The sequence below is a fragment of the Fusarium phalaenopsidis genome, assembly GCF_050370095.1.
Source record: "Fusarium phalaenopsidis strain FUZ10S chromosome Unknown contig_32290, whole genome shotgun sequence".
NCBI classification, from domain to species: domain Eukaryota; kingdom Fungi; phylum Ascomycota; class Sordariomycetes; order Hypocreales; family Nectriaceae; genus Fusarium; species Fusarium phalaenopsidis.
The window spans coordinates 478,704-503,974 of NW_028145411.1; the positions used below are offsets into that span (position 1 = coordinate 478,704).

Genomic DNA, 25,271 nt, shown 5'->3' on the forward strand with positions numbered 1-25,271 from the left:
GAAGCACCGTAGTGATCGTGGCGGCGCCCGTCGAGGGCCAGCTCCGCCTCAAATAAAGGCAAGAAGCTAATGGGGGAGTGCAGGTGTACCTCATCTCTTATTTTGACTAGAAGCACTGTGTATTGTGACAGCCTCCGGTCATGCTCCCTTTCAAGGTAGCGAGCCACATTCTCGCGCTCATGTCGGGCACGTGATGGCCCTCTACCCTCTGACAGAGACTGATCGTCGACGACCATATATAGCGCCCGAAAAAGATGACACATGGTATGGCCGTGATTTCGCCACGACTGCACCCGCTGGCTTGGCCTGGGACCGAAGAGTGCCGGTCTCTCAGCCACTGGGTTAATTCCCATTTCTTGACCAAACTCGGGATAGAAATCGACCATGTCGTCCAGGTGAGCTAATATCACTCCACAGAGAGCCTTGTGGAATGCCGTGAGTTCCTCCAGGTTTCGAGACCTTTTCTCGTCAATTTGAACGGCCTTGGCGAAGAAGCTATGCCGCTGGAAGGGCGGCCGTCCGCCATGTAAACGAAGCCATTCGCGGTACACGTAGAGGCCAAGCCTACCGCCTTCGACGCTAGTGACTGATGTTGGCTCGAAGTAAACCATGATTTGTTTGTTCAGGTATTCGATTGTGTCTGCTGGCGCGAACCATTGCTTAGACAGGCCTGGCTCGTTGATAGTTGTCAACAGTCCACCTCGACGCCATCCCAGTCCATAAGGCTCGACACTGTGTAGGTAGAGGGCCGTTTCTTCGAAGAAGATGACCTGCAGCTCTTTGCGGATCAAAGATGATGCTTCGTCAGGCGGTGAGTTCCAGATCGCCGCCTGGAGATAGTTGGTATTGTAACTAGGTCAGTCTTTTCTGTACCTGTCGATGTCGGGGTTGACTGGGTCTCAAGATATGGCTGTATCAACTCTTCAAGGCCCAGCATATTTGCCTTTTTTGTGAACTTGGTGACGTCTTCAAAGAACCAACCTTGAAAGTCCCAAATCAAAGGTGTTCTGCTAGTTGACCTATGAACTAACTGATGGGTCGGGAGGACGTGAGAACCGCATAAAGCTGAGCCGCGACCCTGACCGTCATATTCGAGCCATGGCCTGAAGAGCAGCACAGGCATGTCTAGACCCAAATGGTGGACTAGAACTGCGCAGAACAATACTATAACCAATCGGTACATCGACCCTTGTAGCTTGGCAAGGCAGCAGACATCACGGGGTGAACATAACAGCAATGCATGGACAAAATGAAGATTAGCGTTCAATAATGGTGTATTTGGAGCTCTCTATATCCTCCAGAAGCTGTAAATGAATGCCATTGACTGCTCAATACGGCCAGTTGAAGGACGTGGAAATATTGACAGAAAACGGCTCTGGCTCCGACAACGACTTTGCTCGCCCGAGGATAAACTCCAACTGCCTGAAAGCAGCTGCCGGAGCATATTGCGGTACCATGTGTCCACTCGTCTTGACCGTTGCAAGCGTGAAGCCTCTCTCAGAATGAACTGAGCCCTGAACACTACCGCCTGACCAATTGGGCACGTTCTTGTCATCGTTTGTGATGGACGGAAGCACAAACTCATCCTTGGGAGGCTTCTGGAAGCCTTGTTTGCCGTTCCACTTGAGTGCTTGGACTGCCAGCGCCGTCGCGTTTGGCTGGATGATATAGTCCGCAACGCCAGATCCGATGAGGACATTGCCTGTCTTCTCTATAAGTGTCTGAAGCTTCTTCTCATGCTCGACCGGGTCGTAGTTATCGTTGTTGTCGATAAATACCGGGCCTGAACAAGACGCCCACTCCTTGGGCGCTGAAGGGGCATGGATGGCCTTGCGGACACCAGGAATGTTGAAGAATAGCGTTGCGCCAGGGGGATTGTATTCAACAGAGGGAAATCCAAGAATATCCCATAGTACGGGGCATGTATCCAAGACATGGTAGACGTTGAAACATGGGTTTATGACGGTTTTGATATCGTCAAAGTTGGCAATGATGTCGCATCCCTGGACTTTTGCGGGCTTCCAGGGCATCTTGGGCGGAGGGTAGGTTAGATGAGAGTCCAAGTACGCATCAAGCCCACAGTCCTTGTTGTTTTTGTCGAGAATCTTCTTATTCTTGTCCGGAATGGCAAAGACACTTTCCCAATGGCGGAAGAAGCCTGGGAACGACGCATGGTCGAAGGCCAGCTTGTCAGAGTACGGCATTACAGGGTCGTAGTACAGAGCGCCGTGCACGTCAAAGTACGTCTTGTCCTTCTTGTCCAGCATAGCCGCGCCTACGTAGGGTACGTAAACGCCAGCGTAGCTTTCGCCTGTGACGTAAATCTTCTTGTTATGAAGGCCAAACGTGTCAACCAGCGTCTTCCAGAAGGTGAGGAATTGAGCTGCAGTATCTGCGTTGTTCTTGGCGGTGACGTGACCACTTGAAAAGCCTGTGCCGATAGGATATTCCACCCTGAAGAGTTAAATAGAGTCCGATCTGATGTGAATGCGAAGGCGTACCAGATGACGTTGGCTAGTTTGTGCCACGACCAAGCATTGGGCATGGGCTTGTAGGTTCCATACTTCCAGGAGAAGGGTCCGTTCTCTTGCGTGAGGCCTGGTAGCTGTCAGTCAACCCAAGTTGCAGACAAGACTTGCAGACCTGCCTTCGAGAGACGAGCACCCGGGTCCTCCGTTGAACCAAATGACCACATCATCCTTGCCACTGGGATTGACGGTGGGGAAGAACCAGAAGAAGAATTTTGGGTCATTGATGCCTGTTAGTTTTGGGCTTGCGGGCATCAAGCCAGCGTAGCTTTCGCCGACATCGAAGGAGACTTCAGGAATGCCGCTGGGAGATACATAGTAGGCTGAAACATTAGCTCAAGGCACTGTGATATCGACTGCGATGCAACTTACGAGCCGACTTTGAGTTATAGTACTGGGAATGAGCCGGTTTGTATTGATCAATAGAGGCACCTTGGCAGAGGCTTGCCAGGCCGAAGACAGTAAAAAGGGTTGTCTTCCAGTGCATCTTGGGAACGGAAAGCGACGATGACCTATAAGCTCTGGAGATGCAGGACGACCATGAGTCTATTATATGTTGTCAATGCTCGTAAAAATATTCCTCATTCTTTCAATATCCGTACATAACTTCCTAATTCTTGCAAGTCGAACGATGAGGCCGTCCGACTTAGCCGGGCGATCTCGTTACTTTCTCGTACATGCCCCTGTAATTTGCTCCTGGGAACTTTTGATATGCACAAGTTCCGGACGAGGCTACAAAAGTACACGGCAATCACCTACTACGTACAAAAGACAGCAAATCACAACTCTCATGCTGATACCGGATGTTCGGCACAGGGCTTATCTGCAAGGGTTCGCGGCCTTCCTCATTGAGTAGTTGCGGGGTCAAGAAAGAGCGGGACGATTAACTTGACAGCTCGGGGATGACATCATTTCGGGTTAGATGGTCTTCTTGGTGATTGGCTGACTGACTATATTGTCCTGAGGTTTTGAAGAGAGCCCTTGAATACTCATTAATCATCGAACGGGACGTCTGGGGCTGGCACCCTTAGTATTTCTTGAGGCTTATTCGGGATCGTCCCCTGGAATCGACTATCAACGCCCGCCCTTGGCTATCTGGAGGCTTGAAATGCCTGTAACCACCGAGAGGAGTCGCGAAAGAGACTCAAGACCTGTGATGGTAGTGCATCCTCTTGAGCAATAGATCGTGAACTGTAACCCCCCCGAGGCACATGCGGCGTGTACATGCGGCCCAGTCTATAAGAGGTAAGGGATAAGAATCAAGGGACTAAAAAGTACGATATAGTGAAGTGTAGTTATCAATTGAGAGGCTGGTAGCAACAACGTTGATACTAGCAAAAAGTGGTTGGGCTTATCCTCACCGTCACCCTATACTCGTGATTTTCTAAATCTCCTGTCGATCATTTTGGGCCTTCGACATCTCTAACTCTAGCTCTCTTTGGAAGCTAAACGCTTAATCCGCTCTGGAATAATGACGCCTCAACCATGGCCACCCAATATGAAGTTATTAGCAAATGGCATCGGAACCCAATATCGTAAATCTCACAACCTCAATGGTGAAAACAAGCCAATACCCGAGTATCCCTAAGGCCTTTTGTTATGCACTACCCCGGACGAGAATCACCGATTAGTTCTAAAGGGTAGTGATGGGACTGGCTTCTCTGCTTCCGACTTGAAAAGTGGAAGAACTCATCAGACCTTTGTTCACATTCAAGACGACGCTGCTGTTCCATGCATGCGCATGTGAAAGAGGCTTTGCCGTACCTTTGATGCTTTCTATCGGCAAAGCAGCTCACCATCTTAACCACTGATCATGATTTTATAAGATCGTCTGTTGCCATGAAAATAGCAGCGCGGATCCAGATTCAAGTGACATCAAGATTATACCAAACGAACAGGCAGAGTCCTTACCTCGCCTGGATCATGCAAAACACGACACGTTGACAGCAAGATGGATCTATCTAACGTGGAGAGAGGCGTTTCACTCATGCATACCCTAATACCTAATGTGGTATAACAATAATCATGGTCTGGTCTTCTGGCCTAGTTATTCCATCAAGGGCCGGGCTTCAACTATAATAAAGGACATAGTATCAACACATCATAGGTTCAATAGACATGCCACAAGCGAGAAGAAAATTTCACAACCAGTCATCAGGATGAACGAAACCGAGAGGCTCGAATTACGGGTGCACTACCGACCCGACAATCAGGTGGTCAGATATTACGTCGCATTCGCTAAAACGAGGTCTTTGCTGGCTACAAAACAAGACACCCAGACAAGGTCATGTAAAGTACCTTAGCGCCACCACAGCAAGAAGCAACCAGCTCTGAGCACACATGGATGTTCGCGCCAAGATGTACTCAACCAAACTTTAATTGGAGATCGGTTCAGCATCTCTCTGACCTTGGATGGGGGAAGTGGTCCAACGGCAGGATAACAGAAACATGGTTTGAGTATGGGATTGCCAGGCAGTAGGTCAGGGTGAGTTTTTGGTTATACGGGTCGTCAACGTATCAGTATAAAAGAAAGCCTAGCAACAAGAGGGCGGTTGTTTGAGTGAAGGGGTCCGGATTATGGTTTGTGGCGGTATTTTGTTTTAACCTCATCATGTAATAATAGTTGTGTCTTTTGTTGTTGGGGCTGATGACCTCTTCTGGACTCGCCATTGAAGATAACAAAATGGCCCAGGGTATCGCTACATGTGATGGACCTGTGTAGCCTCGTTACGCTATTACCTCATCAAAAACCTTCCGTTTATATACAGAGCGGTGATTGATTCCGCAAGATTCTAGGGGTGATCGAGTTTAGGTGTCCAAGGCTTTCTCCTGACCTGATTTTATGCCATGGTGAAGGAAAATCATAATCTCATGAAATCATTAAGAGCGCGCTTCGTTCCCAGTCGATTTAATTCTTGAAAGTATTGTACTATAATTGAAAACTCTTTAACTTGTTCCTACGCCGTGCAAGAGCTGTTCTGCGCGGTTTCATGGGTTCCTATGGGGAGGGGTCCTGAGTCATGCGCGAACATTACAGTCACAAGTGCATGACTTGCAAGCCAGAATTTCAGCGTTGAATTTATTTTATTAAATATTCACGCCCCCCAAGTGATTAACTCTGTCTTCATAGTTATTTTAGTCTTCCTTTGATGGTTTTTGTAGTCCCAGATACTCGATTTCTGACTTCTCGTCGGAAAGATGGGTGTTGTTGCCTCACCTCTACCATCACAAGGAGCTCAGGATCTTCACAAGGGATCCATATTCAAGTACGGGAACCATTAAATTGCTATTTAAAGGCTGTCTGATTTAATCTGGAGTGTGAATCCGTTTTCATTACAAGATCGTGCTTGTTTTCCTGACTTCAGATGCCCCTCTAACTGCCTGCACAATCGATGCACCAAGCGTTTACAGCAACTCAGGATTTCAGCGCCACTCTATGTTACCGTCATTAAAATCATTAGAATAAGAATATCAGCCTTAGTCTTTCATAGGAGAACTCTTTACGAGGTCTAGATAACTGGGAAGGGGTTGAAAAAACTTGTAGTTCTTGGCGCATCTACACAGGAACACCCAATTACAAGTTGCAATGCAGGAAAACACAGCAATAGCGAGAATTCTGACTTGTGGAATCAACGTGTTATGCTTACACTAAATAGGATCGACTCAATTTTACGCGCTGAAACATGATTCGACCAAGGTTCGGCGAATATCATCGGGCACCATCAGGCAGATGCCCGAAGCATGCAGTGAGATTCAGTCATCAGGGACCAAGTAGTGGATCCACCAAGTACGTCGTGAGATTTAGCTAATCGGGATTAACCAAAAGACCGTATCTCTCTAAGAAGTAGTTATTGACGGCGTAGACCTCAGCTCAATTTTCTCAGTCTTCAACAACGTCTACCAGAGATCAATAGCAATGACACACCAACTCCGTGGTCTATCCCAGCAAACAACCTGTTCAATCACCTCCTTACCTTGTGAAATTGTCAATTTCATCGCTGATGACCTCGACCAAGCCGATATCAAATGCCTCCTCCAGACATGCCGAAACCTCGCCGCGACTGTGACGTCAACAATGATGCGGCGAGACATTGATGACGGGATATACAACTCTTTGTCCTTGGCCTGCTACTTTGGCGACGTGGCCATTGGGAGACGGTGTTTGGAGATGGGTGCTTCCCCAGACGCCGCCTTTCTCCTTGATCCGGACCGGCGTCTTCTTCCCTTCCAGAAAAAACCAAATTGGCCTGACACATACGAGCGTGGCTTGACCGGCTACTCCTACGAAGTCACAGTTCATCCGACTAGGAAGCTCGGCCGCATCCCGCTATTCTATCAGTCCGAGTGCTCATCCTGCAGTGCCCTCAGCCTGGCGACCAGGAGAGATCATGTTGAGATGGTCAAGCTCCTGCTTAGCTACGGCGCCAAAGTTATCGAGAGACGTCGCCTAGATACCGAGCCATATGACTTCCCCACCCGCCATCTATCCGAGTGGCATGGGTTCCAGGGGGCAGGCGAAAACTACTCGCACGAGGCCGTCATAAGCCATGTCCGATCTATTGAGGCGGCAGAGGCGTTGCTGGGAGCTGGCGCAGCAAAGCATATCAACTATACAGGCGCAGATGGATATACGCCACTGGAGACACTTCTTTCCTCCTGCAGCATATACAGTAACAGCCTCCGGCCCAGTTTAACGGAAACCCAGCTTCATGCGCTCGTAGAGCTGTTTCTCCAGAATGGGGCCAATACGGCTCGGGTGAACCGAAACACCGGCTGTATGACCGGCGCCCTTGCCACCGGTTATCTGAGTATTGTCAAGCTCATCCTCGAACATTCCCCGGATGTGATGGGCCCAGCACAACACAGACAGTTCCTTAGCCTGGTAGTCAGCACGAGTGATCTTTTCGACTATGGAGATCGCTGTCCCATCGACCGTGACAGGCTTTTTGGTGTACTACTCGATGCTGGCGCTTCCCCGAACACGTCTCTTGATGATGACGGGCCTCTCTTGCACATCACTCTCCAACTCGGTAGATATCGGGCAGCTCAAATGCTTCTGGACAGAGGGGCCGATCCAAACTTCACCAGTGCCTCGACCGTCAGCCCTATAACGAAGGTCCTGTGTCAATGTGCGGGGCCAACTGACTTGGAAAACGAGTTCATCATTCCCCTTGTGCGCGCCGGCGCTGATGTCGACCAACCCTCTCTGCGCCCTGGCGGCTTCACCCCCCTGATGTTCGCAGCTTCCGACATGGTTTCGGACAGGATCTTTCAGGACCTCCTTGCCCTTGGGGCTGACCGCGGAGCCGTTCGTCGACTTTCTCCTGAGTACCCTCCAACCTCAGTTGTTCAGTGCCTGCTGCTGGGATCCCCCCCAACAAACTTCAACTGGGATGGCATCGAGCACAACAACTCTCTCCAGGCGACTTTTCAACCACTGCATAATGACCACGAGGCTGAGGCTACTACCGACTCATTCTGGTGGGATCGACGCTGTGCCAAGTTTACCTCTCTTTTTGTTAATACAGAGCCTCCAGAGTTTTACACACCTGACGGACGGCACTATCTCCACTGGGCCATCGATAACCTCTACTACACGAACCTAGAATGGGCGGTAGACATGCTTCTCCCAACCTATCGCGCGAATCTACGGCCTTCGGACGACGAATGCCCTTTTTGGAGGCTCTTTAGCGTCACAAGAGTTGAGAAGTACCTTGCCTTTGGCACTTTGTATCAGACGCTCCGCATCGCAGAGAAGCTGGTCAACCAGGGTATATCTCCGAAGGAAACCGAGGCAGACGAGACGATTCTCCACCGGGTGTGCCGCCTCCACCAAGGCATGCCCGACCGTGCAGTTCTGGGAAAGGCACTCAGCCTCGGACACCGTCTCGACTTTGGCGGAGACCTGACGGACATGGCCAGAGAGTGGGCCAACCAGCTGCACGCAAAGATGAGCGACAGGTTCACCTCGACGACGCGCAGCTGGACGCGTGTGCCCAAGCCGAAGCACCTGGGCCGATACATGAACTGTCGGCTTCGCATTATTGCCTTCATTGTTGAGCTATTTATGAGACAGGGCGTCGATCTGTATGCTCAGGATGGGGGTGGCAAAACGGCTTTCGAGGGTATCACGGATAACCGGATATTGGAATGGATTCCGAAGGAGCTGAGAGACTTGGACAAAGAGGTAGAGATCAAGTCTAAGAGAGCCATCTCCCCCTCGAACCTATGTACCAGTCACGGTCCCGACTACCCCATAGGTTGCGAGACGGGAGTGGAAGACTAAGGATCTAGAGTAATATATTTTTCATAGTATTTAGTTATCTAGCTCCTAGCTCATAATTCAAATCAGCACGTTACTTAACATAACGGCCCTAATGGCTTCTTATCGCATTTCATATCACCAGCCTTCGGGAGATTATTTTATACTCTGTTTAAGAAAATGCTATTCAAATTCAGTGCTGGACTCTCCCGTAACTACTCGCTCGGTGTTAGCATAGTGGCTTCAGCACCCTTTGCATCCATACGTTTCATTCTTCACATCATTACTGCAGTCTTGGCGCCCACCCCCTGCATCCACAACGCCTTGGTACAACTGATCATGATTGCGGCATTCGGGACACCCTCCAGCACGGCGCCCTTCCAGGCACATCGTGAGCCCAGGTCTATCCTTTGCATGCGGATGGTGATTTGGGCGCCCCCAACATAGCCGCACGTATACTAGACTAAGTCTTCTACTGCAGGTGGCAGAAGGTTAAAAAAATGCCACTGTGTTAGCATTGGGATATGATGCTATGACGTGTTGACAATGTGTTATTTGTTATAGTTGAAACCCGGCCCTTAATGGGCTAACTGAGCCAGAAGATCGAGAGGTGGTCGAGTATCTAACTGAAGGAGCTGATCTGAGTTGGATGGGGAGATTGATGATGCGTATAGATCGGTGGGATTGGCAGTAGAGAAGGAATTTCTAGACAATGCAAAGATGCTGATTGTTCATGCTGCCAAAGTCCTCTATGGTTGAATCTACAGAGAATATCAGCATCCCAACCGGAACCGCCCTTCAACGGGTTATCTAGACCATCGCGGCCGCACCCTGCTATCGTACCTGGTTTAGATAGGCTATATGTCTGTAGTTGAGCGGCTATTGTCTATGCTCCATGCCGACGTCAACATTGAAGAATTTGGAGGTCTTAGTCCTTGACCTGGGCCGTGTAGCGTGGAGATGAGGCTATCGTCGACCTACTCTCGGTCAACAACGCTGAGCTTTATTGTAGAGTCACCTCGAATTCCTTTTTCATCATTACACATCATAGCACTCATGGAGAATTAGCGAGCCCATTGCTGGAAAAAGAGATCAAAATCTTGAGCGAGTGTATATGGGGCAGCTCGCTGTGTATGATTGTGAGGTCGGGTTGCCGAGGTAGTCAGCTCGTGGGACTCCAATGACTCCAATGGCTGATGTATAATACTGACTCTAAGATAACTTGACTTAGATACTCTTTGTACCGTTCATAATTACATCCCAGTTTACAGTTTTCCCATTCCAAGTATCCGGGACGCCTGCTTCTACCAACTTGACAAATGCTGCTGCTGGCTCTTCTGGCTTTAATAACTTGCCTTCATCCTTGAGCGCATTTAGGAACTTTTGCGTCGCCAGAGATAACTCGCCTATGACTGAGTCAGATACTGCACTTTAACCAAACCCAATGTCGACTCTTTCTCTTTTTCTCTACTCCTCACATGCGATCTTGTGTCTTCAAGGGGCTTGTTACCTTGCTCACGCATTTCCGTCTGCATATCCGTATCCACAGCTCCTGGCGTGATGGCGACACATCGAATGCGGCTGTTCTCCAAGGGAATACAGCCGCAAAGATAGTTGACAAGTGATTTCGTGCATCCATAGCATGTCCACGACTCACAGGGCTGCAGGCTCAGTCTCGTCGAGGTCACCAGAACGGTTCCCCCGCTTTCGTGGAGATGCGGCCAGGCAACTTGAAGCTAAGTTGAAGAGTGCGTTGGCACAAGTCCAGCACTGGGGAATAATAGTAGAACATACCATGTGAACCACGGAAAAGAAGTTGATGTCAAAAGTTTTCTTCCAACTTTCCAAGGTCAGTATCGGAAAAGCCCCAATCGGCTTGAACGTGGCCGCATTCAATATCAGTGTGGTAAGCTTCCCTGCATGGCGAATCGCCGCCTCGACCGCCCTGGTGTTGGTGATTGCCTCAGAGACGTCTCCGATAACGATATGAAGTCGTTTGGGATGTTCCATTTGGATTGGCTTCAACTTTTGATCATTGAGGTCGACCGCGACGACATGCGATACTTTGGATGAAAGCAGCAATTTTCGGACAATTGCAAGGCCAATGCCATTTCCAGCACCCGTTATGATTCTGAAAATACGATGTTAGCCAGGTTCTGCACAAAAGTGCTACAGCAGAGAGATTTGGGTGGGAAAACATGCATCACTTGATCCGCCATGATGAAATTCGCGTCGAGATTGTCTTGTGGGATGGCTCTGAATTGACTTGATTCAACAGATCAGAATGTTTGCGGTCTACATTGTCAGCGGCGTCTTATAAGGTTCTCACTACGGAAGCGCCACCTCAACCTTTAACCAATACCGGTGAGTGCCTGTCAGTAAGCTGGCATCGCCGCAACGGAGTCCGTAGCGGGCTCAACTAGACTTGGCGGCGCAATCCAAGTAACGAACCGTCCAGTCTTGGTCACAGTGGCGTAATGTAAGCCGAGAAGCCACCTTCTACTCCGATCCGAGACGGCGTTCAGTATGTAGGTCAACCACTGCTTGGTCCGATCAAGGTTGGCTGGGTGACGTAGACTTCGTTGTTTAGTCAATTCACCTTGCCTCACAAAGGCACATGAGTCAACTAGTTTCCGCAATGGTTTGAAAGCCTATTAAAACAAACACTCAATAGTTTAGAATAGAGCTATGCACATGGCTATTGAAATGCCATCAAACGTTATGTGCGCTAAACTAAAGTAAATGGGACATGCTTCATGCCGATGCCCTCCGGATACGATAACATATGCGCCTTAACCGGGCCGATGTACGCGGCCCGAAAATCGGACCACTTCCATATCTCGTAGTGTTGCTCAGCGCTCTGCCATCCGACCATCAGGATGCTCAAAAGACTCTCCCCTGTTCGGCTGTCTGAATGGGCCACAACGGGGCGCGAATCCCATGTACTCATGATCCAGTACGATGGCGTCAGGTGCTCCGGTAACTTAGTTAAAGCACCCTCTCTCATATTTTCGAGCGCCTTCCTGACCTCCGCGTCTTCTTCTGCGGTCACTCCAGCCACAAATGGCATTGTGGTGATGTCCACGACAGGAGCCGATGTGATGCCCCCGACACTGGACAATGATGGTGTGAATTTGGTCCTGAGCGTCACGATGGCAGGATTCGGACAAGCCATACTCTCAAGGCCGCTTGTTGAAACAGTTGCCTTGTCATCTGACCACTCTGTAGTTGAGAATTGAGACCATGTTAGCGTGTGAGCTTCTGCATTATTGTCTGGTATTTGTTCGACGCTGGGAAAAACATGAGCACTTACCAACAACCCATACAAGGGCGCTTTTGTTCTCCTCCGTTCTGCCCCAAGCAGACCAACAGTGACCATCCTGCTGCTTCGCTTGCTGGAAGAGGCCTAACAACTCCTTTCCTTTCAAGTTATCGGGGTCTTCAGGCTTCACTTCCTCGGGAAGATGAAAGAACATGAGTTCAGTGAAGGTGGAAGTGTCACTGGAGTCCATGTTGTGAGTGGAATTGTTGCGTGTGTCGAGAAAAGATACAGAAACAAATTTGGACGTCGATCCACTTTGAGATTCTCAGACGTGAAGGAGTGGCACTGATATTAGGAAATAACGGCCCTGGTAGCACATGTTTGGGCCTAGAAGCTACCGGGGCATGAGTGAAGGACACACCGGAACCCCGAACGTCCGAATACGTAACCACATGCAGCGTAGCGGACTCCCACTGCAAACTCCGAGGGATGCATGATGACCAATTGAGACGACCCGTGGACCTGATCCCATTCCCATGCAAATGTGCATGAGGAGATAGTATCTAAGAGGTGTAGAGATTCACATCGCGAGCGATACCAGCATGTGTTGAATGCCGAGGGATACGTCGATCCATGAACAAATACAACCTCCGGTTGGCAGTTGTAAGAGATGCCATGATGGATGTGAGAATTACGAGGTGGTTGGAGATAATGCAATAGCAATATAGTTTAACGTTCCTCGATTGTCTTTGACAAGACACCAAGGACTATTTTTCACTCGTGAAAAAATGATGAAGAGACTAGTATGCCTTGTTATTGGTTGGGCCTCTGAACGGACTATACTTTGCTATTGTGATTACAAGCAACCGATATCTACAGAATTCCACCGTTCGAAAGATGTTTAGTTTGACTGTCGAAACTTCTAGTCCTCCCACCACATCTATGGAGCTATCTCAGTAGATGTACCTGAAATGTAGATTCGTAACGTCTGTCAGCTCATCCTCGTAGGCGTGGTCGAAAGATTCCACGACACCAGCCATATCTCGTTTGTTGTTTGCTCTCTGACAGATGAGACGGTACAAGAGACCCATGACGATAGCACACGCAAGACAAGCTGTAATGGTAGTCCACCCAGTCGTGTATCGCGGGATCTCGGACTGAAGAAAGGCGAGAGGTCCTACAAAGTTTCCTGCGTGCGAACCGGTAAGCCGACACTGAGTAGACAAAGAACGCCCAAGGGGCTAAAACTGGGACACTTACCAACGCAGTACCCAACATATAGCCCTGCAGACATCATCGACTGCTTTGTATATCCCGCAGCATTAGCAATTGACAAGTTCATCAGCACAGCGTAAGCCGGTGGATGAAAGGCCAGGAGATACAGGCAGGTTAGCTTAAACCCATCAGCCATGTTGGGACAGTTCCAAATCAGGAGGCAAGATAGAAGCAAGACCGATGTGCTAAAAGTGAAGGCCCAAATCCTCGGGTTGTATCTGGAAAAGAGTTTCGTCATCCACGAGGAGCCAATCGTGACGACGACGCCCACGGCTCCAAGTGGAACGGTAAGGAGCAACGAGTTCAAGCCGCTGAAGCCCATGGACACATTGATGATTAGGGGTGTAAAGGTGGTGCTGACTGCATTGACAGTGTTCAGGGTGGCTGACATGAAGAAGAGGAGCCAGAATTGAGGACTTCTGAGGGCATCTAGCACCTGTTCCTTTTTGAAATGTGTGTTCCTGACCGCAGAATTGTTGACGCGCAGTCGAGAGACAGCAATAAACTTTTCTCGCTCGTCGAGGTGCTTGGCCGTAATTGGATCTGGATCCATGCAAAGTAGGATGATAAATGCCCATACAATAGTGATGCAACCAGCAAAGATGAACATGTATCTCCAAGGAGACAGAGATCCCTTAATGTGGCCGATACCAAAGTTGATAAGGGGCGCGGGAATGGCCATCATGGGGGCCGCGGCAAACCAGATTCTGTATTGCCGCTGTTAGAGTGCATAACGAGATAAACTGCCATTGAGAGGAGGGGCTTACCCCATGCGCAAGGTCTGTTCCAGCTTGTTGTACCAACCGCCGATAACCATCATCCAGACGGGTGAGACGCCAGATTCGAGAAGACCGAGGAAGAACCTCTGGACGTAGAGCCCACGAAAGTTGGAGCAGAACCCACCCGCCAACACGCAAACTCCCCAGAGCAAGACCATTCCGAAGACCACAATGTGAATAGGGTATCTCTGAGCCAGGAAGGTAGCTGGATATGTACCGACAATGTAACCCAAGTAGAAGATGGAGGAGGCCATGGAATATCGGTTCCCGATGAGGAGGTCAAGGTCAGTCCTCATACCAAAGATGGCCTGGAGTAGTTCATTCGTTAGGCCTATTATAGAGATGCACAGTTGGGGGAGGTTTCTTACAGCATGAGAAAACAAGAATTTGTCGTAGAACTGAATGGCAAAGGTGAGAACAAGGATGACGAGCAGTCGCCTGTCAATCTTCTTAACTAGCTTAGCCTCTTCCTGGGGAGTCCACGTTGCATCGCCCTGGTACTGGAGGACGACCTTGAGTGCCTCGTTGTCATGAAGCACATCAGTTTTGTCGAGTTTGTTGGTCTCAGTCACGGGAGATGGCACAAATTCCACATGACTCTGATTAGCCTTATCGGCCTTTTCCTTTGAATCCATGGAGAGTAGGGTAAATGTTGCTTAGATGGTAACGAAAGGAACAAGCTGTTGGTTATGGGTCAGAGATTGGAGCAGAAACGGGCATGTTGGTAGTTATATATACTAAGCCATACAAAAAGATGGCGGTATACCTCAGAGCACTCAAGTTCGACAAGAGAGGAGGGCTTGTTGTGGTCCATAGTATGTTGATGTGTTGGGCGGTTTACATGATATCCGAGAGGTGGCTTGAATTAAAGCACACCACCTCGATGCCAAGATCCCCGGAGGCACACTATCAAGGTCTCGACCACGCCAAGCTGTTCAAGGTGTGGTGGAATCTGGGGTAAGAACGTACGCTTAGCTTGCTCATGTGATGCAGGTGCAGGGTCTAACTTGTGTGGAGAGGGGTCATCGGAGCTCGGGCGACGTGTGGTGCTCCCTAATACTGGGCATGAAAGGATAATGTCTTTCGAGTAGCCTAACTTGCCGAAGGTACCATACATGGACAACAATACGCAGAGCGTACTTTATAAATCTTTCCGTTAGAGAACAGTTTACAAATCTCGTTTGCTGGGCAGCGTTGAACAAACAGATAAGGTTCTAAATGCAGTTGAGAGCAGATTGCTTCAAACAGAATTTACAATACAACAGCACAGAGAGCTTGGATTCTTCATAACTCATTTATACCTAGCTATGTAGTTGAAAGTGTCGTATCAGACTCTTTCTGCCGCAAAACGGTGAGACTGGCGGACAACAGAGAAGTTAGGATGGTCTGCTGGCATGGCCGATTCAAAATCATGGCCTTCACCCTCCGCAATCAGCAATTCGGTATCTACATTGAGCGACAGCAACAACTCATGTGCCTCTTTTGAGAACCTCGGAAGGCACATCTTATCTTCGCTTCCGTGAACAAAGCATGTTGGGGGAAACTTGTCCGAGAAGAGCTCGCTTGGATCCACACGCTTATAGTTATCGTCTTGCACCACGTTGCGAAGCCAAGTGCCGCCTCGCAAGTTGCTCAAGAGCCAAGCGGTCCTGGACCTTGAGAAGTCCGGGACTGGCTTCGGATTGCCCGGGACTCTCTTGAATGATGAGGGAGTAGCCGTAACAACTCCCTCGTTCATAACCTCCTGTAGGAAGCCCTGTGGGAAAGACGGGACTTTGGATAAGACTTCCATAGGCGAATGCCAGAACTCATCCTTCAAGTTCATGGCGGAGAAATAGGAGACGATGGCCTTGGGTGGCGGCGAAGCAGATGCCTAGAACGACAGTAAGCTCGATTCTCAAATGTTGGAAGCGTGTCAAGACGAGCTGAAACCCGTCCTCGAAGAACTTACCAGATGCAGGGCCAGAGTTCCTCCAGCGGAGGAGCCGATGACTGCGACTCTACTGCCATCAATTAAGACGCCCGTGTCGCCAGATAGCAGTGCAGGAAGCTCCTCGCGTGTCCACGAGTAGCAATTATGAATGTCAGTGACGGGTCCGTCAAAGACGGATACCGTTGGACAGTGGCGATAGTCTGGCACAACAACAGTAAAGCCAAAATCGTAGATGAGGGACTCGAGCCGAGCTTTAGACACGGCTGCTTTCGAGCCTGCCACAAATCCGCCTCCGTAAATTAAAATGACTGTAGTGAAGCATGATGAGCTTTGTCACTTACGCCCTCAAGTGGACCAAGAAAGATATTATAGGTGTGCTTACCGATTGGCTGGGCAGTTTTGCCATCATCGCCCGATCTAGACTTGTAGTAGACATCCGCGGTGAGAGGAGTGCCCTCTTCAAGGGTGGCATATGTGTACTCCTTGGTTTCCATTGTCAAGCTTTAGTGCGCCAGAAAGGAAATGAGAAAGAGAAATCAACGATTCTTGCCAATATTTGATACGTCTGATCGATTGGCACTTGTAGATTAGACATTCGGCTAATGGCAAAGCGCATTGGGCGATTAGGCTTAGAATCGGAGTCGGAGGTGGAGGTGGAGGTGGAGGCGGAGATGGTGTGCCGCTGACTCCGACACCACCAAATATCCCGCACATCGGTGGAGGAGACGGAGCTGCGTGATTGGGGTAGAGGGCAAAGCTATTGGTTGGAAAGGGACATTCAGGCCAAGGCTAGACCAGTAAATGTTAAAGCCATGCTGGTCCTCGCCAGGCTTGACTGAAACCCTCAGTTGAAGATACTCTCAAAATCAACGTCACTTTACTTCGATTACACCGAAACCAATACCTACACATACAAACATTATAATGGCTTCTCAAATGCTGCCCGTTGGCCAACTGCGGGCTTCTCTCACGGCGTCTCAAGTCTTCACCCCTGGTGATGCCGGATATGAAAACAGTCTCAGGAGGTGGTCCGAGGCGGCGGAAAAGCCTGCTGTAAGTATTTTCCCCATCACTTAGCCCAGCCAAGGCAGGCCTACCCCTATCCCTTATCGGTCTCGGCCACACTACGGTTAAGAAATTCGGAGCTAAGGCAGGTTACTACATAGGGGGTCGTTGTGCAAGTCACCACTGCCAAGGATGTTTCTACAGCCTTGCTATTCGCTCAAGCGCATCACCTTGAAGTCGCCGTGGTTGGTGGAGGCCACTCCACCTCTGGATCGTCATCAACTGACGGTGGACTGGTTGTGGATCTTACCAAGATGCGCAATGTCACAGTCGACTATGCCAACAAGACCATCAAGGCTGACGGCGGCTGCATCTGGGAAGACGTCGACTACGCGGCTGCCAAGTACGGACTGGCTACGGTCGGCGGCACCGTCAACCACACAGGCGTCGGCGGCCTCACCCTCGGTGGAGGTTACGGCTGGCTGACTGGCAAGTACGGGCTGACCATTGACAACCTCCTCGGGGCCGAGGTGGTGCTCGCTGATGGTCGCATCTTGCAAACATCCGAGACTGAGAATCCCGACTTGTTCTGGGCGCTGCGAGGTGCTGGCCAAAGTTTTGGCGTCGCTACCAACTTCACGTTTCGCGGCTACGAGCAAGCTAACGCTGTCTACGGAGGCTTACTCGTCTTTAAGCCCGATGCCTTGGAAAAGGTCATGGACTTTGCAAACTGGCTGGTAAAGACAACCGAGGGCCAGAGCGGTATGGTGGTCGGCATCGGTGCCCCGGCGCCAGCACGCAAGGTGAGCGTCCTAGCCATCATCTTCTACAACGGCGATGTGGTCAAGGCTAGGGACTACTTTGCGCCACTGTTCTCCCTGGATCCTATTGTCGACTTGACCCGGGAGATGCCCTATAGGGACGTCAATGCCATGCTCAACACCGTCTCGACCCACGGCGACCGGAAGACGCAGAAGGGCTCAGCCTTCTCGGTGCCTCTGTCAACCTCTCTAGCTAGAACATTGCTAGATGACTATACCAAGTTCATCACTGATGTACCCGATGCGATCAAATCTATTGTTCTCATGGAATTCTTCTCCCAGAGGGAAGTGAACAAGATCTCGCAGACAGCCATGTCATTTGCCAATCGTGGCGAACACTACAACATCCTCTTCAGCACTCGTTGGGTTGGTGCTCATAACGATACAGCGGCTAGAGACTGGACGCGCGCCATGGGAAACAAGGTCAACGCGGAATTGAAGGAGCAAATGATTGGGGACGGTGTTGGGGAGTACGGAAACTATGACGGTATGTCGCTTTAAAATCTGGGACCATTCATCAACTAATACTTTTGGGAAACTTGCAGGAATTGCTACGTCTCGGGCCCAGGAGCTGTTTGGGGTGAACTACGAAAGGGTCTTGGCGCTGAAGAAGCAATATGATCCGAAGAACCTCTTCGACAAGGGTGCTGGAAAATTTGCTCTATGACTCGGGAAGAATTAGAAGGATTGGATGAACATCTAGATCTATAGGAGAGCCTGAGGAATTCACAATAGTGATCTTTTGCATCCCAACTATGCCTTTCAGCCTCTCGAGGCCATCCCGAGAAAACCCCTTTGCCGTTCGGTACATGTGGATAGACTTGAGTGTCATTCAACAGAGAGGTGAATTAGCAGCCTTTTCCTGGTACATGCCCACAATGCTCTGTCGTGATGATTCTAGCCCAATTTCAAGGCACAATCTATACCGATTAAGGGTGTGAAAACTGCGCCAGTTATACGTATGGCTTGAGAAAGCTTGCGACTAAATCGTGGTTCTTCATGGTACCTCGTTGGTACTACTTCGAGTAGGAGAAATAGTTTAGCAAGACTTGTTCATCACTATGCAGCTTACCATACGACTAGAGCGATGTAACATGTGGATGAGAGAGGGCCATGTGCTGTTGTTCTCAGTGCCGAGGCCATCCTTTCATTGATTGTACAATTGCCGATGTCCAATATCTCAACCGTCACAGCATCGGCATCAGCCTTGTGGAATTGGTGGTGGTGGTGGCAATAACACGAGCTAACCTAGTGCCACACTACAATCTACCACATCACACCCGAGTCCGATGGCCTATGACAGGGTACGCTTGTTCGGATTAAAAGTGGCGGGGTGTTAGACGCGTGCAATGCGGAGAGATCAGCCTTATCATCAAGGGAGCGCAGGATGCTTGACACAGATAGCTAAGTCTGCTAATGATCGATAAATTCCAGAGTCAACTGCCTCTGGAGATCAACAGACAACATCAATCCCCTTGTGGTATACTCGTTCACCAGCATGGCTCCTCTAATCGTCCTCTTTGGACTCTTCGTCGCATCGCTTGTCCTCTGGGGAAGGACACGGGCGTGGCGTCGACCACCACTCCCACCGGGCCCAACAGGACGTTACCCTCTGATGGGCATGACATTTGATATGCCAAAAGAACGGCCATGGGAGAAGTTTGACGAGTGGGCTAGGTATGGCCTTGAAAAATTGTGAGTATTTTAGGTGCTAACCCACAGATACAGACAGTATGGTCCCATGATGTACTTTCGGATGGGGCTACAACATGTTCTAGTCATCAGTGATGCAAAAGTCTATCGAGAACTTGTTGGTCAGAGGTACAGTTCCCGCTGTCTCTGATGTATCGCAGGCGAAACATAGCACTGACAATCAGTCTACTCTAGGTCATCCATCTACTCATCTCGACCACCATCCGAGGTAGGGGAGTTGATCAGTGGCGGCCGACGCAGTGTCTTGATGCCCTATAGCACTCGATGGCGTGTGAGTAGTCACCACAGATAACCCATCACGAATCACGAGTAGGCAGCTTACTGGGCACATAGATGGTTCGTCGCATCTTCACAAACGTTCTCACCTCCAAGAAATGTGATGGATACGTCAACTTTCAGGCACTAGAATCGATTGCAACCATACACAATATGCTGCATGAGCCCGATACCTACGTCCATGAGCTTCACAGATACGCCCTGTCTGTGGCCCGAACCGTAGCGTTTGGGAAACGTGTGACAAGTCGGTCGAGCGACTTTGCCACTCAACTACGAGATATCATGGAGAACTTCAGTCAATCTATGACGCCGGGAAAGTACCTTTTTGAAGTTATGCCGGTTTTGCGCAAACTACCGCGCTGTATGCAACCGTGGATCACGGAGCTCGAAAAGTTTAGAGATCTCGAGACGGAGTTTTCACTGCGTTGCTACCGAGATGCCATTCGTCAGTCCGAGATTTATGCTGATAGGCCATGCATAGCGCGTGATGTAAGTGCAGAGATGAAGAAAGCAGGGTTGGAAGACGAGATTCAAGCCTCTACCAGCTGCATGGAAATCCTGGGCGCCGGTTCAGAGACGACCGCCACCACTCTGCACTTTACCATTCTCGCCCTGGTGACGCATCCTGAGGTGGTCAAGAAGGCCCACGAAGAGCTTGATCGTGTTGTCGGACAGGACCGCTTTCCCACATGGGAGGATGAGCCCAATTTGCCGTACATCAGAGCCATCATCAAGGAGAACCAGAGGTGGAGGTCCATCTCGCCGTTAAGTACGTGATTTCCTACCTATCACCAAGCAAATAAAGTCCTAACTTTATCATAGGCTTCCCCCACTATACCAGCAAGGAAGACGTGTACAACGGATATTACATCCCTAAGAATTGTGTGGTGCGCATTAATCACTGGTAAGTCAAAGCTGCCTCGGCTTTAGTTATCCCTGGGCCACTTCATTTGAGTATCCCCGACTCACAGGTTCCCAGGAGTATGCATCATAGTGATGCGCAGTATTCAAGTCCCGAGCAGTTTGACCCAGACCGTTTCATCGATTACAAGCTCTCGGCGGCAGCCTCTGCCAATCTGGCCGACGCTACACAACGTGACCACTACTCTTACGGAGGTGGCAAGCGCATCTGTCCCGGCATTCATTTGGCTGAGCGAAGCCTGTTCATCATGACCAGCCGGATGCTTCAAACATTTGACTTTCTTCCGCCCATGGACCCTGAAACCGGTGTGCCGCGAAAACTGACAGTGGAGGATGTTGGCATCAGCACAGGTCTTATCATGTCTCCAGGAGCCGATTTCAAAGTAGATTTCAGACCAAGGAGTGGGAAAATAGCTACACTGCTGGAGCGGGAGTGGTCAGAAAAGGTTGCACACCAAGGAGAAAGTTGGTTGGACTGAGCAGGCCTGGTTCTGCGGAATACAAGCTACAGGGTAGTGCCATGAGGGGATTTGGAATGCTAGCTATCAGCGCCAACCGGCTGGAGGTGTGTGTTTTGACATAGGACTCTGGGGCATAACTCACTTCACCTATACATGGCTATTCTTAGGCAAGCAACTACATTCAAATTGACTTCTTTGCCATTTAATAGCCACTGACACCTGTTTTCGCTCCCGGACACGGGATTAAAAGTGCTTGTCAGCCGATGGGGGCTCAGGGGAAGACGCATGCCCTAGCAACCAGCCATCAAGCTATTCCCAAGACGTGATTGATCTTCGCCCTAACTACCCGTAGTTAGTACAGTAACGCCACTAGCGCCAGCTTCCCCGCATTTTGGAGGAGACTAGTTAACCGGCTCTCCGTAGCAAGCATTTTAAAAAGGCTCATCAAAACATGCCATGCTTGCCCTGGACTCTCCAATTTTAACCCTCAGACCATTTCGCGGAAACAAAGACAAAGCCCAGCCTTATCGTCCGCTATGAATCCCTGTCCTATTTGTTGCAAAATCTTCAGTCGCAAGTACGCAATATGACTTCCCCGCTTTAAATCATGCCTCACCTCTGCCAACCCCATTCCATCATCCGTTGCCTCTGGACAGCCCATCATATTTCTCAAGTATACATATTAACAGTGAGTAAAAACAGAGACAGCATGAGGCGACATGTCAAGATGCATGAGAAAAGCCCCAGGCTTCGCAGGAAATCCTGCGACCACTGCGTGAGGTTCGGACTCAATCATTCTTCGTTGCTCCTGCAAACGCTTGCTAACACCTCCGGCCCAAGATCCAAGATCAAATGCTCCGGCACTAGGCCCCAGTGCTCTGCATGCATTCGAAGAGGAGTACCCTGCGAGTATCCAAAAGCTCCAGAGAGCCCGCGAGGTCATAACTCCAGTCAGGGCTCGGAATTTTGCCCACGGGCTGATTGTTTCACCCCTCCTGATGAATACTCAGAAAGACCAGCCTCTTTCATTCAACAGGAGTCGCAGCACCTACCCTCATTGCCATCCGACTTGATAACTACCACTGACCCTATGAGGTACCCATCGGCCTTTACCCCTGTGGAGGGCGAGGCCGACAGCGACAGCGGTCCTCCCCCATTAGCACCAGACCCGGACCAGAATGATTTCTTTGTCAATATTGGCGCGCTAGACCCCGACTGGATCTTTTCGTCGTTTGACCCTTGCTTTCAGCTTGAAACTTTGGATTTACCCATCGATTATGAACTCCTGGGTATGACCAACTCGGCCAATGCCTTCGCTCCAGGTGATCAACATACGCCTGGAAATGCTCAAGAACCCGTGGCCAAATACAACACCAACGAGGGACCTCAGCAGGATGGTTGGCTCCTAGATGCTACAGAGACGACAGACGCCCAGTCATTGAAGATCCCTCGTCTTGGTGGCACCAAAGACAATGCGTCACAGCTCGGGCTACATTTCCAAGTGCCCCGAATGGATGAGTCGTATAGATCTAGTATCATGAGGTCTGCCGAAATTGCTCTGGAGAGACCTCTGTGGAAAGCTGTTTCTTTGGCCAACTTTCCAAGCAAGGCAAAGCTGGACACCTGCATTGATCTCTTCTTTGTTAATTTCCGGCCTGTAAGAAGACCCATCATTCACCGGTCAGCTCTAGCTAATTTGCTTCCCAGCCCGTGAGCTTTATCCATCAACCTACCTTCAACCCTGCCAACGTTCCAGAAGTGGTTCTCCTTGCAATCGTCGCTATTGGGGCTCGGTTCAGCAACATGGCTGGGGCAGCGTCGTTTTCCAACTCAATCACTGAAATCAATCGCCGAATACTCCTACTCATGGTATGTGCAAACGATGATTCAAACCGACGACGGTACCAATGAGCTAAACCGTCCCTTCGCAGACTGAACAGGATCCACGCGTCACGCGCTCAGAGCATTTCCTCACTGCACAGCTACTGCAGGCCATAGGTGGTCGAGCTAGTGGCCACAGACAGTTGTTCAACCATAGCAGAGATCTGAGGTCGATGTTGGTTCAGAATGCTAGACAAGCTGGTTTCTTTCAGGAGCCAACACAACGTTGTCCTTCGATCGACAACGATGACGACGACACGAGCCCAGAGAGCAGGTGGATGGCTTGGATTGCTGCGGAGAGGCGGAGGAGGCTGGGCTGGGCGATATACGTAAGTTCTGAAGCCTCACACATAGAACCCGGCCTGTTTACGTAGCGACTAAATGTGGGCCTTCTCGCAGGATCTCGATGCAACTGCTAGCATCCTTCACAACGAGAGACCAACTTTCAGTATGGGCGATATGGTACTCTCTCTTCCTGACGAGGCTGCTCGCTGGGAGGCCCCGACTGCTTACTCGTGGATGGCACTTCATCCGTGGCATCCTCCACAAGAAGAGAGGCTGGACTTCCGAAAAATGGCTCGAGGATGTTTTGAACTGAGCGTTGCACAAAACACGCAGCCAACAGACGACCAACACCTGCATATAGTGGCCGTCACTTTGGCTCGCTTCTTGTGGTCCATTAAGGAACTCCAGGCATCACCTCTCATGGATGCCGTGCCAGAACAGTGGCCTCTTGTGGCACACAAACGAACCCTTCTCGAGAAACTCGATCAGTTCCGAGCCAGCCCGGATGTGGGAAAGACTATCAAGAATGATGGGAACCTACGACGTATTATTCAGAGGTCCCTGACGATCCACCTATGCCATCTGTACGGTGCTGGTGACCTCATGGACTGGCTCCCAGCCTTGCTCCGCACTGTAGGCCAGCACAAGGAGGCCAAGGCCCGTATGAGCAGATGGGGTGGAGAAGATGAGGCGAGACTGCGCGAGGTTGCTTATCACAGCGCCCAGATCTTGGCCCTCAGTCGATCTTTCCCATTCAACTCACCCAGTGAGTCCTTTTATGTCTTTTATGCTGGTGCTGCGCTGTGGTGCACCGCGGTTCTGTTGGAGCCTTCCAACAGCTCTTGTACAGAGACGTTCAATAACGACGACAACGACGATGATGACGATTACGAGGAGTTACCCACGCTATGTCTCGATGAACCAAATACGGGGGACAAGGACGTGAATGAGCAAATCCAGCAATGGATTTGTGAAGGCGGCACACTTAGATTGCGAGTATACGGTGTGCCAAATCTGGGCAGCAAGGAGAGTCGTGTTCAGGTGCTTCAGGAAACATTGGACATATTGCACAAAATGAGGACGTGGGAACTGTCCAAGGCCTTTTCCGGGGTAATGCAACAGCTGTTGCTGGCTGAGTCCAAGGATTGAGCAGATGGAAATGTATGAGAACGAAATATGGAGATTGTGTGAGATACAGTTGAACCAGATAACTAATATAAGTAGTAACTGTATAGTGAAGAAAGGAAATCAAGTCATTCGAGATGAACACTTCAAGCATCTTAGTGTCAAGATATGGAATACACCAGACGAGCTCTGCTAACTCTCCCCATCTTCAAATCAACCAGCCCGTCGACAATGGCGGACAGCCCTCCTTCTCTAATATCTGCTGGAATAGGCCGAATCTTGCCCTCTTCTACAAGCCTCTCAGCTCTCACGACGAAGGCTTCTAGAAAGTCGACATCACGCTGAACGACGGGGAATGGTGGACTCTGCGCATCCAGGGAGAATTCTTTCCCCAAGACGGTAAATGCCACGATACGTGTCGTCACGACTTGTGGGTTGTTGATAGCCGGACCGCGCATGGTGCAGGCTATGTAGGTTCCCCCTGCTGGTTCCATGGCGGCGGCACAGATGGCCGACGAGGCGTCGTTGGAGATGCAGTCTACTGTGGCTAGCTGTCTACCTTTGGAGGCCTCGACAACAGATTTTGCGCAGGAAGGGTCGCGCTAAAGATGAGGAATGGTGGATTAGCTTGGCTTGGGCCTGTGTTGCGGCGTTGGGCCGTCGCAAGGGCTCGGCTCACATAGTCAACGACAACATCTGCGCCGCATTGCTTGACAAAGTCGAAACTCTCCAAGGAGCACGCAG

The 25,271-nt window shown here is 50.1% G+C and overlaps 6 protein-coding genes across 6 annotated transcripts; 3 read left to right on the plus strand and 3 right to left on the minus strand.

Annotated features, from left to right (window-relative positions):
* Window positions 1-1,328: 1,328 nt before the first annotated feature.
* On the minus strand, window positions 1,329-3,015 carry LRP88_04328 (Alpha/Beta hydrolase protein; the record flags this gene model as incomplete). Its single annotated transcript, XM_083240902.1, has 4 exons — window positions 1,329-2,454; window positions 2,502-2,598; window positions 2,708-2,851; window positions 2,901-3,015. The coding sequence occupies 4 exons, from the start codon at window positions 3,013-3,015 to the stop codon at window positions 1,329-1,331; spliced, it is 1,482 nt and encodes a 493-aa protein (XP_083103432.1).
* A 3,588-nt stretch (window positions 3,016-6,603) lies between these two features.
* LRP88_04329 (ankyrin repeat domain-containing protein) lies at window positions 6,604-8,814 on the plus strand (the record flags this gene model as incomplete). The annotated part of the gene is made up of 1 exon (XM_083240903.1): window positions 6,604-8,814. The coding sequence occupies one exon, from the start codon at window positions 6,604-6,606 to the stop codon at window positions 8,812-8,814; it is 2,211 nt and encodes a 736-aa protein (XP_083103433.1).
* Window positions 8,815-13,005: 4,191 nt separating this feature from the next.
* On the minus strand, window positions 13,006-14,741 carry LRP88_04330 (uncharacterized protein; the record flags this gene model as incomplete). The annotated part of the gene is made up of 4 exons (XM_083240904.1): window positions 13,006-13,241; window positions 13,313-14,034; window positions 14,095-14,414; window positions 14,475-14,741. 4 exons carry the CDS (start codon window positions 14,739-14,741, stop codon window positions 13,006-13,008), a joined length of 1,545 nt encoding a protein of 514 aa, XP_083103434.1.
* Window positions 14,742-15,433: 692 nt separating this feature from the next.
* On the minus strand, window positions 15,434-16,533 carry LRP88_04331 (uncharacterized protein; the record flags this gene model as incomplete). Its single annotated transcript, XM_083240905.1, has 3 exons — window positions 15,434-15,979; window positions 16,058-16,290; window positions 16,422-16,533. The coding sequence occupies 3 exons, from the start codon at window positions 16,531-16,533 to the stop codon at window positions 15,434-15,436; spliced, it is 891 nt and encodes a 296-aa protein (XP_083103435.1).
* Window positions 16,534-16,963: 430 nt separating this feature from the next.
* LRP88_04332 (FAD-binding oxidoreductase) lies at window positions 16,964-18,532 on the plus strand (the record flags this gene model as incomplete). The annotated part of the gene is made up of 3 exons (XM_083240906.1): window positions 16,964-17,092; window positions 17,206-18,352; window positions 18,411-18,532. 3 exons carry the CDS (start codon window positions 16,964-16,966, stop codon window positions 18,530-18,532), a joined length of 1,398 nt encoding a protein of 465 aa, XP_083103436.1.
* An 831-nt stretch (window positions 18,533-19,363) lies between these two features.
* LRP88_04333 (uncharacterized protein) lies at window positions 19,364-24,551 on the plus strand (the record flags this gene model as incomplete). Its single annotated transcript, XM_083240907.1, has 10 exons — window positions 19,364-19,542; window positions 19,594-19,686; window positions 19,753-19,849; window positions 19,912-20,623; window positions 20,677-20,758; window positions 20,834-21,136; window positions 22,332-22,893; window positions 22,944-23,105; window positions 23,168-23,446; window positions 23,517-24,551. 10 exons carry the CDS (start codon window positions 19,364-19,366, stop codon window positions 24,549-24,551), a joined length of 3,504 nt encoding a protein of 1,167 aa, XP_083103437.1.
* Between the last annotated feature and the right edge of the window lie 720 nt (window positions 24,552-25,271).